At 36.2% G+C, this 15,375-nt stretch overlaps 1 protein-coding gene across 1 annotated transcript in view; it reads left to right on the forward strand.

Moving 5' to 3' along the window:
* The window catches only part of EFA-6 (pleckstrin and Sec7 domain containing), a 58,938-nt gene that overhangs the window by 21,253 nt on the left and 22,310 nt on the right, over window positions 1-15,375 (forward strand). The window contains exon 5 of the mRNA XM_012938522.3: window positions 9,602-9,660. Within this exon, the coding sequence (XP_012793976.2) occupies window positions 9,602-9,660 (59 nt within the window). The remainder of the gene's footprint in view (window positions 1-9,601; window positions 9,661-15,375) is intronic.

The raw sequence follows: 15,375 nt of genomic DNA on the forward strand, positions 1-15,375 counted from the left end.
TTTGACCACTCCTTAATTTGTTTCTAACCTACTCCTAGTGGCGTCGGGTAAGATTACTTATAATTGACTAAATGATTCAGATCCTTTTTTTACTACTACAGATCGTTATTGCTACTCTTGAATTTGTCGTTATAATTTCATCTCTTTCTACTAATGTGGTCAAATTGAACCTTAGTACATATGTCCCAGGTTCAACGTTGTATATGAATGACCGAGTGAAACTGCTTAGTTTTCGTTTAGTAGTTTTGATCATATACAAGCGTCATTCAGAACTCGTCACTATTTTAAACTAGTCAAGACATGTCAGTTTGAAATTTCTAGTCAGTATCTACTGCCAGTCTAATGCTTACTTAAAACCTGTATTTTTTATAAATCTTTATCTGCTCATTAAAAAATTAAGTCACTTAGTCAAAACTAAATGCATCATATCGCTTGAAATCAGTTATTTTTTATGATTTCGCTGTCATATCTTTAACAGACATTGTTCTTTATTATAAGTGGATATGGGTATTGGCTAGCAATGAATTTAAGGACAAGCGTTTCGTCCTATTTGAAATTCGTCAACTGAGGATATCTTCCACTATCCATCTCTGCTTATAAACTACCTGTAAATTAATGAGGCAATCCGCAGAAGTACCGAAAAGAGATTGATCAATTTCATTCCTGAACATTGATGAGAAAATTCAAACAACCAATACAAATCCATTTTTTATTATGGTTAACATGATTGAAATCTAATTCTTGAGATTCACTCTACATTTTAGTGATCACTTGGACAAAATATTTTTTTCTTGATAAATAACACGTTATTTCTTAGATTCTCCCTACTTTAGTTGTATTTCTCTTTGTCGTCTACTCACTGAAAACAAACTATTTCATCATTTAATAAAAGTAGAATTACATAACTATATGTAATGCAGTCGAAAAATTCCATATTTTTTAGTCTTTACTTTATTTTTTTCCCAATTTCTCTTCATCTGGATACTGTCTATAGTTCAATTAATAGATATTATAGTTTATGTGTATATTCAGTTGTAAGTTAATTGTGAATTAATTGGCAGGTTTCAGTCAGTCAGTCAACTACAACGTAGGAGCAGGCGCATATACACATCGGTTCAAGTTGCCATATCTTATTAGCATAGCAAGATGAACACCAAATTCGTAGAAGCAGTTACTTCAATGGTAGTAATGTTAAAAAGAGATTGCATATACGGATATGATACAAGGAGAAATAATTAGTTCGTAGAAAGAAAAGTATAGAGTAATTTTAGTCTCATGGTTTAAGGGAAAACAAAGAGTGTATACACCTACGCCATCGTGATCGATTTTTGATCCATATCACCCAGAGTCTCCAACCACCGGTTACAATAGTTGCTTTTTGTGTTCACTTCTACATATCTGAACGAAGTGTTGTTGTTCTGATTGTCTTATTATCACATTGTTATTGTAATTAAAATTCCCATTCTGGAATAATTTTTAAAAATGACGTTTTAAACCAAGTATGTTTCGAAATATCTCATAAATCATGTGTATATATATTCTTAATTGCATTGAACTGACAACTGACACAGATTTGGTGTATTTTACCACAATGGATTGTTTCTTCAACGTTATAATCTATTGTTAAATGTCCATTATGATCTACAAGTGAGGTCTACAATGATTGTGTATACCCTAAGACACATTTTCAATTTCACAATAATGTCTATTGTTGAGCTGGTAAACGATACAGAACATTAAATGTCTGTTTCATCCTAGTTCCTAGTGTATCAAATGTCAATCTCACATTGAATTGAACCAAGAATTTCCGCCTCTCACTATGACCATGATGCCTTATGTTGGTTCAGTCAGTCAGTCAGTCAATAACAACGTAGAACTTCGTACGTACGTACATCAGTTCGAGTTGCCACACCACATTAGCACAGAGATGCAGTTGTCGATTCAAATCCCGTAGTGGTAGAGGTAATAAGAGTATAAGCAGTAATCGGGAAGATTAGGGTTTGGAGATGTTATTTAAAGAGTATAATACAGTGAAATAAATTTGGAAAGAGGAAAAAAGGGACATGAAGAATTCAGAAGATTAGAATTTGGGAGAACACAGAGAGTGGATGCACTTGCGCCATTGCAAACGATTTTGAGCCATGTCATTCAGGGTCTCTAACCATCGGTTGCTATCATCTCGTGGTCCCCAACCAGGTAGTCTACACCTACCAACATGACTCAGTCCACTTGTCAGTGACTTCATGGACTTGTGCCATGTTTTGGTTTGGCCGCCCCTAGCTTTCTTCCAACCTACTCCTATACCACTGAACATAGCACGTCGAGGCAGTCGGTAGTTGGGCATACGTAACACGTGTCCAAGCCATCTCAACTGATGAAGTTTCATCACTTCATCAATCGATTTGCCATCCTTACCTAGTACCCGTTTTCTAACAACTGCATTACTTAATCGATGGTCCCAGGATATACAAGCAATGCTCCGAAGACACATGATAGAATACTAATAACCTACGAAAATCCTATGCACTTACCGGCCATGTTTCACTGCCATAAAGTAGGACGGAACGAACTGATGCGCAGTAAACCCGTTCTTCGGTTGGTAGACGGATGTCTCGCCTACGCCATAAATGACGCAAGTTGGCAAAAGCTAGTTGAGCCTTCTGTATCCATGCTGAGATTTCGTCACACACCAGACCACAAGGGCTGATGAGACTTCCAAGATAAGTGAAGCGATAGACACGCTCAACTACTTTACTCCCTATCATTAGTTCGGGTGTCGATGCAACCCAATCCTGAAGCAACATTTCGCATTTCGAGGGAATGAATCACATGCCGAACATGTTTGCATTGTTGCTTAGAGTGGTCAGAAGACTCTGCATTTTGTCAGCGTCTTCACCAAATAAAACTATGTCATCTGCATATTCTAAGTCAACAAGTGAACCTCCCGGTAGAAGTTCAACCCCTGGAAATTTAGATGAGGAGAGTGTTATCTCTAAAAGTACGTCGACCACAAAGTTGAACAAGAATGAGGGGAGTGGACAGCCCTGACGAACACCACTTGAGGTAATCAATTCTGATGACACTTCGCTATAAGCTCTCACTCTACCAGTTGTGTTCGAGTAGAGAGCCTGTATAAGGTTAATGTACTTCTTTGGTACTCCTTTCAGTGACAAACACTGTCATAGAACCTTACGATCAACAGAGTCGAATGCCGCCTTAAGGTCGAGAAATACTACCATTGCGGGGCGTCTGAATGTGTGTCTGTGTTCTAGAACCTGACGTAGTGTGAATATCTGATCGATACAACCACGGCCTGGTTTTCTCTAATCTGCTCTTCACGAGCTTTGATTAGGCGTCGAAGTATTATTGAAGCTAATATTTTAGACACAATATTAGTCAAACTGATTCCTCTGTGATTGTCACAAGAGGACTTTTGTCCTTTCTTATAGACTGGCACAATCAGTGATTGAGACCAGTCAGATGGGATTGCGTCCAGTTCCCAAATTCTACCCAAGACCTCAGTTAATCTCACTGCTAATACTGAACCACCATCCTTAAAAATCTCAGGAGTAAGCCTGTCAGGACCTGCCGCTCTCCCTCTTTTCAGATTTCCTATGGCTTTTTCGTAAAGAGACGGAGGACCTACATTAACTTGCCATTCAGGTTGACTGGAGATCGTGGGAAACCGAAGTGTGGCTGGAGGCCAGTTGAACTGATCCCTAAAGTGTTCTGCCCATCGATCCAATCTCCTGGATTGAGAATGAATAATATGTCCATCTTTCTCTGAGATTGTTTCGCTAACGGTCGGGTTCCTAATTCCGGTTTCCTTAACGAGTCTGAACAATTGTCTGCTATTACCTATTGCCGCTGCCTTTTCCATCTCTCTTGCTTTCGCTACCCACCACTGTTCGCGATCATCGCGTAGACTTCTTGTCAGCTTGCGCTTAAGCTGACTCCGCTCTTCATTATGTTCAGAGCCAGGTGGAATGAGTTTCCGAGCATCTATCAGTGCGATAGATGCTGCTGAGATCCAGTGTTGCTCCCTAACCTTCTGGTTTACCTTACTAGCAGATATCACTGCTGTTTCCACAGCTTTTCGGATATCATTCCATGCTGCCTCAGGGTGGGCATCACATACATGGCTCCCTAACTGTTTTCCTAGTTGTTCCTGAAATGTACTCTTAGCTTGACTATCATTAAGTAGGGCCCTAAGAGGTTTCCTTGCAGCGTCTTTCCTACGTCCAGTAAGACGCAAGTAAATACGCGCTCGCACTAGAGCATGATCTGAATCTAGGCATGTGCTCCAGAATGAGCGACAGTCTTCTATCGAGCCCCTCCATCGGTGGCTGATAGCGATGTGATCTATTTGGGTCCAACGTTGGGACGAATTAGGGGTCTCCATGTTAAAAGATGTTTTTCCTTATGCTTAAAGTTAGTATTTGCAAGGAACAGGCGGTTATCTGAGCATAGCTGCAACAGACGGTCGCCATTATCTGTTCTTTGAGCCACGACACCATAAGATCCACCTAGGTGTCTTTCCCTATCGCTTAGTTTACCTACTTGAGCATTAAAGTCACCGGCCACTATTACTACATCCGAGCGCTTAGCTTTTCGGAGAAGGTCCGAAAGCTTTCTGTAAAACTCATCTTTTAGATCATCTGAGCTGCAGTCAGTGGGAGAATAGGCAGAGACGACGAAGAGGCAACGACGAGTGTCCCTATCTTTCCGGATTCTTACTGTTCCGTTCAGTCGGACAGCGCACAAACGACTGTCTACTGGGATCCACTCTAAGAGAGCTAGTTCTGCCCTAGGACTCAATGCTATACCTACGCCGGCGAGGCCACGGGAAGCAGAATCAGGGCTTTCAGATACACGAAGTGTAAATCGAGTCGGTTCTTTATTTTGGCATGGTGAGGTCAAATGAATGACGCTACTTGGATCCTGTATGCACGTTTCCGAGACGCAGCACACATCGATGGCGCGAGATTCTAAAGTCCTAGCTAAGGAAGCCTGCTGTCCTATTTGGCAAAGTGTTCGTACGTTAAAAGCTCCTACGTGTAGTTTAGAGCGCGGTTTCAGGAGACCAGGAATGGCGTTCCATGTACTCGAATCGTTTGCTCTAGCGGTGCGAGGTGATAAAGAGACATGAGGAGGGTTAGTCATGGAGATAAGAGAGGTATTAGGAGGTGTAGGAAGGATTTGAATGTGACCAACTTGGTCTCGTGTGCTGTTACGGGTATGAGGGCTGATGTCACTTCCCGGCTGCCCACACCGTGGAAGGGTATTTCTTGAGGAACCTGAAAGGAAATTGGATTAGTGTTGGTCTTAACGACCTGGGAGCGTGACCGCAGAGCCCAAGGGACAACTGCTTGAGGCCGGTCGCGCACGGCCTTTTTGTGGAAGGTTTTGGACGTGTTAGCTCCGTTCCTCAAAGGGCCTTACCGCCGGAGACGGAAATCCGTGAGGTAAGGTGAGGTGTGACATTTTTAGGGTCGACCTTTTCTAACCCCACCCCTCCTTGTGAGAAGGCAGCATCGCTGTCATGCTGGTTGTCCGAGGGAAACACCTTACTGCTGTCACACCTCTCTACAGTCAGCAGTACGACTTCGCCCTCAGACCTTGAGTTGCTGCTTTTAGTCTTACCGTTCACCAATCGACCTGCCTGGCATGGTAGAACCTACAGGAACATATGCTCCAGCCAATATAGCTCGGTTGGGTCATCACGATAGCGAGCCCGACCACCGCGTCAAGGTAGCAGCTTCGGTCGGGTAATGTTGGTTCATAATCACTTGTAGGTTTAAGGATCCAACTTTCACTCATCAGGTTTCATCATTATCAAGCAATCAACTTATTGATCAATGCATGAATGAACGCATATGCTTTTAAGCCACTTATTTGTTCCATACATATCAATTCAACTCATATAGTTTTTTTCCTCTTTACGCTTATAGTTTAGTTTGTGCAAACACACTTCTCAGTTCTTCCAAAGAATTGTCTCAACACTTATTTCTTTTTATCATTTTAAATTTGAATGATATTGAATTATGGCTTTGCTTTTTGTTTAAAATTACCAGACATCTACAAATTAAAGTTGTTTACACAATCGCGTATTAATTTAATCCTTTAACTTTTAATGGAATCATGATCGTAGATTATTGAGTGCTTTTTTCCTTTGTCTTTACTAATGTTGCTGCTTCAATGAGCATTTGATTTGAAAGATAACAGCGAACAAACCAGTCAATATTAGTGACAATAACACGTAAATCCACCTATGATTTATTACAAGCTATTTTTGTGAATAAAAACAAGAGAGAATTATTTCCAGACAGTTTCATAACATTCACTATCATCTACTTGCTTTGTCTCCCCCCCTCTCTGTCTATTTTTTTTACTCTCGATTCATTTCGTCTAACATTTATGATTGGCGAAATGTCTAGTTTAATGCAACATTCTGATATCTATTTCCATGAATTTTAACGCACGAACTGATCTTATTGATGGAGTTTTGTTCTCTGAGCTGGATGATTTGGTCGTGTGGTTGGATAAATCCACCAAATGTTTCAATATTCGTGAAATTTCTTTTGACAAATTGTATGTTTGCGTTCCGGGGAGTGCTACAATTGGACGTAGTGGGCTGTTTGGTTTGTGTATTTTCGGTCTGCCATAGAATCGAGCGATTACTGGTCCATTGGATTTCATTCTCGATTGGTCTTGTTTTGTTATTTCTCCTGCTTTTACTAGCTTGTTTAAAGTCGTTGAGATTCGGCATTCTTCAAGCCAATACACACATTTTTTAAGCCTTGTGCCTCTTCATTATAAGAGAAACTTAGTCAAATATCTGGCAAATAGAGCTATTAAGATATGCTCAGTTGACACGATTGATAAGGAATTAAAGCACATTCATAATATGTTGATTGAATTGGGATATCCACAGGTTTCCTGAAGAAACACTTGCGTGTAGCAAGCAAGAAAATAGTGACACTAACGGCTAATAAGAAACCTCTTTTCTTGAAGCTGCAATTCAATGATGATGTAGCTAGTGATGTATTACGTGGTAGACTGACTAGAGCAGTAAAGAGAACGTTTAATGCTGCCAACCGCTGTCTATCGTATTCGACCCGATCTATGGTGATTTCCCAACTGAAGGATAAGTTACCTGGTTATGCCACTTCTATGTACATTTACGAATTCAGCTGCTCCTGTAGAGAAAGCTATATTGGGGGCACTACCAGGCAACTGAACCAAAGAGTTAGCGAACACCTCCCTTCGTGATTAGGAAAAGGTTACGTCAAAACAATACGCAGCTCGGTTCTATCACACTTGATCGATAGCGGTCATATAGTGGACAGAAACAAGTCATTTAAAGTTATTTATCGTATTCCCACTAGTTTTCCTTATGGTGTTCGATCTCGTCTCTTACACATAGCAGAAGCTATAGGAATTCGAGCCAATAAGCTAAGTCTTTGTGTTCAGAAGGAATTTGTAACTCTCTTATCTCTCCTTTGGCCTTAATAAATGAATTTATTTATTACTTTTTCAAACTTTCTCTTTGTTTATTATTTTTCTTCACCCCCTCCTACCATTTTATTTTGTTTTCTCTCAAATATACGTTTCATGGTCCAATTATCCGAACATTTCTTATTACGTCATCTTATAGTTTTATAAATGTTATTTCACTGTTTATATTTTTCTAATCATTGACCTATTTCTGTTTATGTAACATTGATTTGAGCCTTTATTATTCTTATCAAAACTAATGCACCTGTTGTCACACCATCAATTTGTACTTTTCACATTTTACTTATTATGTAATCGTTTTCATTGTTATCGTTAACTTATAAACTACCTTGATTAGTTTAATAATTTCGTATATGCATATGAATATTATTGTATATTAGAAGTGAAACCTGATGAGGATCTAATCGAAAACAATATTGTTCGCTTATATATTTTGTATTCTTCTTTGTCTATAATCACTGTGGTGCGTCCTTTGTCCGCTGAAACTATGACAATATCCTTTCTAGTTCTGAGTTCCTTCAAAGATTTTTGTTCTTGTGGGGTCAGTTGGTTATTTCCCTTCATCCGTTGAGTTAGCGGTACTATAGTTTGCCTGCATAAATTGATAAAGTTTTGAATAAACATGGTAGATAATTGGCCATAACAGGTGACAGTAGTTAATAATATCAATTTTTAAAGTTTATCATGATATACATTTAAAAAATAAACACAACAGCCATTGACGTGTTCTTTAAAAGATCATAATTTTATTAAATATTGGTTTTTAATTTTGTTTATCACACCTTAAATCTCACCATTAATTTTAAGATTTTTCTGTTAAATGTACGCCGTCTAACGAATACATTAATATCAAAAGGGTTTTGTGGAGATTTTTAGTAATTTCAATAGTTGGGATTATGAGTCAATCGAAGCTAGACCACTTTGGGAAACCTGGAAGCACTGGACGGCCGTGCATTAGTTGAAGTTAGACATTAACACCGTTGGATGCCGGCCAGCTCAGTGGTCTAGTGGTTAAGTGCTCGCGCGCGAGACCAGTATGTCTTGAGTTCCGATCAGGCGAGGAGGGGTCGTGGATGCGCACTGCTGAGGAGTCCCACCATGGGACGAGTCAGCTGTCCAGTGCTTCCAGGTTTTCCATAGTGGTCTAGCTTCTATTGATTCATGATCTCAACTATTGAATATATTGATAATCAATTAAACAGAATTTTCGCCTATATGGCTGGTGCTAATTTCTATTTTTCACATGCATCGAATTGACCTTCATATTAATTATTTATTTATTTTAACACATAGGAGGCACCAAATACATATGCATCACACAAATCTCATTTGATGTGTGAGGGCTGTGATACTACCCGGCTGCCAAAACTGGAACAGGTGGTTTTCTTAGGGGGTCTGATCCACAAGGCAGTGGAGCATCGTAATAAGATGCAATCTCATGGTAGCCGGTGACCAACGACTCGTTCATACGCCATTTGTTCCCTCAGGATACTGGAGCCCATGTGCACCATTGGTTTGGGATCCAGTTAAAGCTCCGGACATTCGCTTTTCGTCCTCTTCTTTTCGTAAACAACACCCACCACGAGAAGGCAATGAGTAGGACTTCCCTGGCAGAGGCTATATACGCGTGGCCATGTGAGAGCATTTCGAGAGGAAGAGCGGACTCTCCCCACTCTCGGCCGTACCAAAGCATTCAACACCATAATATAGATAAATTAACCAACTGTTCTGGCTTAACTTTTACTTGTTCTTGTTTTCAATATCAATTTACATATATTATACAGGTGATCACAAATATTATTTGGGTGGACACAAAACTTTCATACAACAGGTTTATAATTAGTTAAATCACACAACTGGATACTATCTACTCGAATTTTTACACCATATGCATGAACGTACTTTTTTTCAATAATTCAACTGAGCTTTTTTTCGAAGATTCTATCTTCTCATTGTATTAGGAGTTTTCGTCGAATTTTTAAGTACATATATGCCTATATATAGGTTTTTTTGAATGATAATTAATTTTACACAATTCTCCGTTATTTAATCCCTATGTCTTTTTATTATTACTTCACAATAGATACTTGTCATACTTTAGTCTGTGCACTTATGTTACTCAACACGGATCTGCATAGTCAAGTAAGTGATGTTTTATCTGATAATTATTGTTAAAGTCATTATTATTATAGGCTTGGTTTTATGGTCCTAAATTTATTCATTAATTTCGCTTTGTCAGTAATGTATAATTTGTGTTGAGTTGCGCTTTGACTGTGTAATGAGTTGTTTTGTTTTGTATGGTTGACATATTTCTTCCATCATTGGTTAATTATCTGATTAAATGACTCGTATTAACTAACTTCCATTGTCTAATTAACCTGCGAGTAGAGTTTCTATATAAACATGATTGGCTCAGTATGATATATTTATATACATAATGTTTACGCAAAATGAATTTTGCTCCTTTTTTCCATCGGGATATCCATAACTCATGTTGTTGGTTTCATATGCCTAACAGTGCCTTTATTTTTGTGATTTTTTATCTTTGACTCAGTGTCTTCTACCATTTACTGATATATTTGCAGGATCAAATGAGAATTTGATAAAGAACTGAAATAAATACTTAATCCAAAACAAAGTCGTCTCTTGGACTTAGTGGCTGAAAGCACTCGAACCACATACTATATCTTTGATTTGAGCAGCCACTGACTAGAATTACTAGTCCTCAAACACACAATAGAAGCATGCTTCAAACCTGAATGCTACAGTGTATTCATGGTGTGTGATTTTTTCTTTCTTATTGTCTGTACATAATATAGAAATGGTGGAGCAATGCCTTAATGTTTAGGGTGTTCGACCTTCAGCCGCTTAGTCCCAGGTTCGAACCCCTCCACCTACTTCGGTTGGTACAGCCGGTTGGTATCATTAATTCTCATAACCAACTAGCTGATAATTAAGTTAATTATTGTTCTTTAATTATTACATGACGTATGTCACAGTAGTTTTTCCAGTATAGACCTTGAAAGTACCGATCTGCTGAAAATTCTTGGCCATATTTTTCTCAAACATCCATTTATGGTTATAAATTTCCCCTAGTTTAGTAATGTTCTGATTCACTAATCATACTTAATAATGGCCTGTACTCTTGCTCCTTGTTTACGACTTTTCAAGGATGTAATTACTGAGAAAGTTTAGAAATACTACCACAGTTGTTTGTATATTTTCCTCGTCCTCTATCCTGAACCAGAGACGATAGTCAATTACCATGAAATTCGTACATCAAATATATTACCCGACGAAAAGTATGACCTTTTGTAAATATTTTCGTATGAATTTAATTGACTGTTTACATATTTTCTTTCTAATATTCATAAGTTATATGCTTGAAAGCTGGGAATTTTATTTCAATATTATAGATTTTGTAATTCGAATTCTCTATGGTAATCGAAAATATCGTTTTTGATTAAAGTAATTATTTGTTATTTCTTTTTACTACATACTACTTACAAGCAATCTCATTAAACATAAAACATTTTTCATATCGGTCAAATACCAACTGTAAAGAGATGAAATTTAGGTATACTTGCCAATTCCAACTTGAGACAAATCATTTTGGTCCACTTTTTGTTATATATATGTAAACTATAATTCTCTCTGTAGTTGATTTCAGACACTTGAGTTATTTATCAAATCGAATATGAATCCACTTTGTGACGTCTTGTGTTTTTCTTCTTCTCAAAATTTATACAATCGTTTACACACGTATATATAATTAATGTAGTGATAAGTTTGCTTTTTTGTTAGGATATATGAGTTTTAAGTTGGAATGAAATTCATAGACTTTAGTTAGTTAGTTAGTTAGTTAGTTAGTTAGTTAGTTAGTTAGTTAGTTAGTTAGTTAGTTAGTTAGTTAGTTAGTTAGTTAGTTAGTTAGTTAGTTAGTTAGTTAGTTAGTTAGTTAGTTAGTTAGTTAGTTAGTTAGTTAGTTAGTTAGTTAGTTAGTTAGTTAGTTAGTTAGTTAGTTAGTTAGTTAGTTAGTTAGTTAGTTAGTTAGTTAGTTAGTTAGTTAGTTAGTTAGTTAGTTAGTTAGTTAGTTAGTTAGTTAGTTAGTTAGTTAGTTAGTTAGTTAGTTAGTTAGTTAGTTAGTTAGTTAGTTAGTTAGTTAGTTAGTTAGTTAGTTAGTTAGTTAGTTAGTTAGTTAGTTAGTTAGTTAGTTAGTTAGTTAACTAATGAATAAAATCAATTAATCAGTAGTGAATCATCAAATCGAATAGAAAAATATCACAAGTATAAAATACACTAGGAAACTGTAATATAATATAAAGTTCATTGCGTGATGTGATTATGTTCAAGGAGGTAAATCATGATTATTTCAATTTAGAATAGAAATTTGATTGAAATTGACAAACTATTAGTAATAATCATAAAATGAATAAAGATTTAATATTCAACCCATTGCACAAGCTAGTGGCTATCTAGAATCAGTGGATAACACGATGGCGTTTGAAGTGAACGGTATTCGATTTCATTCCTGGAGTAAACATTAACTCTGGGATGCATGTACATCCTACTGAAGAGTTCAAAATAGGATGCAATGCTCATCCTAGGTTCAGTTACTAGCCATCATCCATCTTTGTTTATTGATGACTTTATAGTTTTGCATTTTCCTTGACTATATGATCTTAAGATGTACGACCTAATGTGACAAGTAATACTCTTTAATAAGTGGTCACCTCTGCATGTAACTTCAGAAGAGCTAACATACATATATATGTACAGTACCACTAATTCTCACTCAAGCACTGTAACCCAAAGCCAAGTTCATAAAGCCTGTACACTGTTAGTAAGCGATATTAACAAAGTCTAAAAATCAGCTCTTATTTCAATGGCTAGTTGATATCATTTAGCTAGTTATGACTTCTAATCATGTCAATTTCCTGTCAATAATTTGTACATGTGAATCTTGCCCTATTGAATGAACTATTCTCCCAGCTAGTTGTCTTGTCATTGTTGACAGTGCATTCGACCTGGTCTCATTATTATTTATCACTCGGGCACGTTATATCAAATCTGTCGGGATTCTGCTCACCCATAATAAAAACCTAAAACTCGTTCACTATTGATCATTATTCCTTGTTCATAAAAACCTCATAGGATATTTGTCTCTGTGACTCAATAATAGTCTTTACAATATATATCACCCTTAAATTTATCATAATCATAATCAAGCTAGAGCTGGACGCATACTTGGTTTGCTAAGTTACCATATCATATTAGCATCAAATTACTATCACATTAATAACGCGAATGACAAAAGTGATCGAAATCATGTATTAACAATAATAATTAGAAAGACTAAACTTAGGAATGTTATTCGAAAACGTATACATCTGCTCCATTGTGACCGATTTTGGGCCAATACCATTCAACTTTTCTAACCACTAATCACGCTTAACACGCTAATCTCTATCAGGTAGTCTGCGTCTGCTAATATGGCTCAAACCAACTCTTATTCGTTTTCTGATGTTTAAGATAATGGGTTTTTTACGATCTTATTAGGAACATCAATAATATACTAAAATACACGTATATCCTGCTGAAGTTTCCTGGACAACTGAGACATACACATTCTGTATTTGTCAGACATAACTAAATATAGTGATTTCCATCCGTCATAAATAGGTAGTTTCCAGCTCACCTCATTGATTTTATGCTATGCCAACTAATGTGAATCGTACCATATAACCCAAATCCGAGCTCACGAACCCGCATTTTATTGATTCGTTTATGAATAAATTACTTCCTATCCAGTAATAACTATTATTATTATTATTATTATTATCACTATCCAGCGATTATTTTTACAAAAAAGCCTCATCTACCATACAATCGTTAACACTAAAATTTATGAATATCTTGAATTTTGTCATACTAAACTATGATATACATTTGTTAAATTAGGATGTAACAAAGATCCTTAATTATTTACCCTGTTTTTTTTGTCTACTGTAAAATGTATCGAATTAATAATAAATGACCATCAGAAAATGTTTGATTCCAGTGTGGAAATAAACAATTAATTTTTTACTTCTCTCTCTCTCTCTCTCTACATATCTCTTTCTCTCTGTATTCTTTTTAATTCTCAACTCCCTCTTATTATCCAATCCAAAGGTTTTAGCCATTCTTTCACAATTTCTTTTCTTTTCTTCTTCCATAGTTATTAATCATTAACTTTACAAAAAGTTCCCTATTTTCATTACTGGTACTACTCTTCATATTATTATCAGAAAAATAATTGGTTGGATCACATCATACAAGGGATTTGTAGTGAAGACTATTGATCATTGTAGCTTCCATTATGGACTGAGTTTGTTTAAACAACCTTTGAAAGCTAAAAAGCAAGTTAGTGGGTCTTCTAAACATTACATTGGGACCACTGAACGAACAATTCAAAGTTTACACCTAGGTTAGATAAAAACGATAGATAATACTACAAATCTTCACTAATTAAGGTGCTTAGGATATGTAAAACATATTTCCAACCACCACCTGCTGCAATGGACTATGTTTGCTTTTGTAGAAGTAAGCTAAAAGACTTGTAGAAACTAATAGTCCAAAAAATTATGTCAGTCTGTCGAGTTACTAACAGTTGGAGTGTATTGTGTTAGTAGTTTCCAAATATTTGGTGGAACTTCGCTCCATTATCGTTAGACACGGGTGATATAGCTCAGAACCAGTCTCAATAACGCAGATGCATTCACAATTCGTCCCACCTTAAATGTTGAGTTTCAAAGTGATTTTTTATTTCAGTAGTTGAGATCATGAGTCATTTGAAGCTAGACCACCATGGAAAACCTTTTAGTGTTGATTCTGAAAATTCGTATTTTATCCTCAAATCATATTGTCTCAACCTAATGCTTTCTACTAATACTGTTACTAATTCTAATTCTGTGCTCATGTAATGTAACTTTGATTGATGATATGTCCAACATATTCTACGTTACTTTTAACGGACTATCCATCTCATCTTAGCTTTCTTCGACTATGCAACTTACAACACTATACGGAATAGATAGAATGAAAGAACTATACATTTCTTATTTATTATTATTTTATCGTTTGCATTAAGCTAATTTTAAGACTTTTCTAAATCGAGCAAATATTTAATTACAAATAGCAATAAATTATTTCGAAACACCGTTTAATATTCAATAGATTTTGTCCCCTTACATCAATCCTTTCAACTAGTCATTTAAGGGTAATCTAAACTTCTCATACGTTTTTACAACTTTACGAATCATTTACATCTATCTTATCCGATAAGTTTTACTTTTGAATAGAATGATCGGTCATTATTATTATTATTAACTTGAGAAGTCAGATTATTTTTCTAAATGATTAAATATAACGATGAATCGTTATTGGTATTGTTTGTTAAATCGGTTTCTATTTTGTTTGTTTACTAGTTTAGTACATCTTCCCTCTCTAAATAATGTTCGATATGAAGTTGTATGTAATCTAGGTTATTTTACGTTATTGGTTCTCATTGAATTCACTATCAAGTTGTACATTCGTGTATGTGCTGAGAATTCTACAGTGCACCAAACATACACTATCGAATAAAGCCATCATACATATATTATATACATTCACAACATCTGTTAATCCAAGTTGTTGAAAATAAAAACTTCCCAGTACATTTGAGCAGAGTTTTCTTTTAAAAAATTTGAAGCAGTTAGTCCCTTTAATAAATTTATATAGTGTAATACGAAGACGAGGATTATTAGAATTATGTGATATATTTGCTCATTGCGTTTCAAACAATCTGATCACACACATAATTGACCTTTTATTTTT

Source organism: Schistosoma haematobium, chromosome 6 (assembly GCF_000699445.3).
Source record: "Schistosoma haematobium chromosome 6, whole genome shotgun sequence".
In the NCBI taxonomy this organism is placed as follows: domain Eukaryota; kingdom Metazoa; phylum Platyhelminthes; class Trematoda; order Strigeidida; family Schistosomatidae; genus Schistosoma; species Schistosoma haematobium.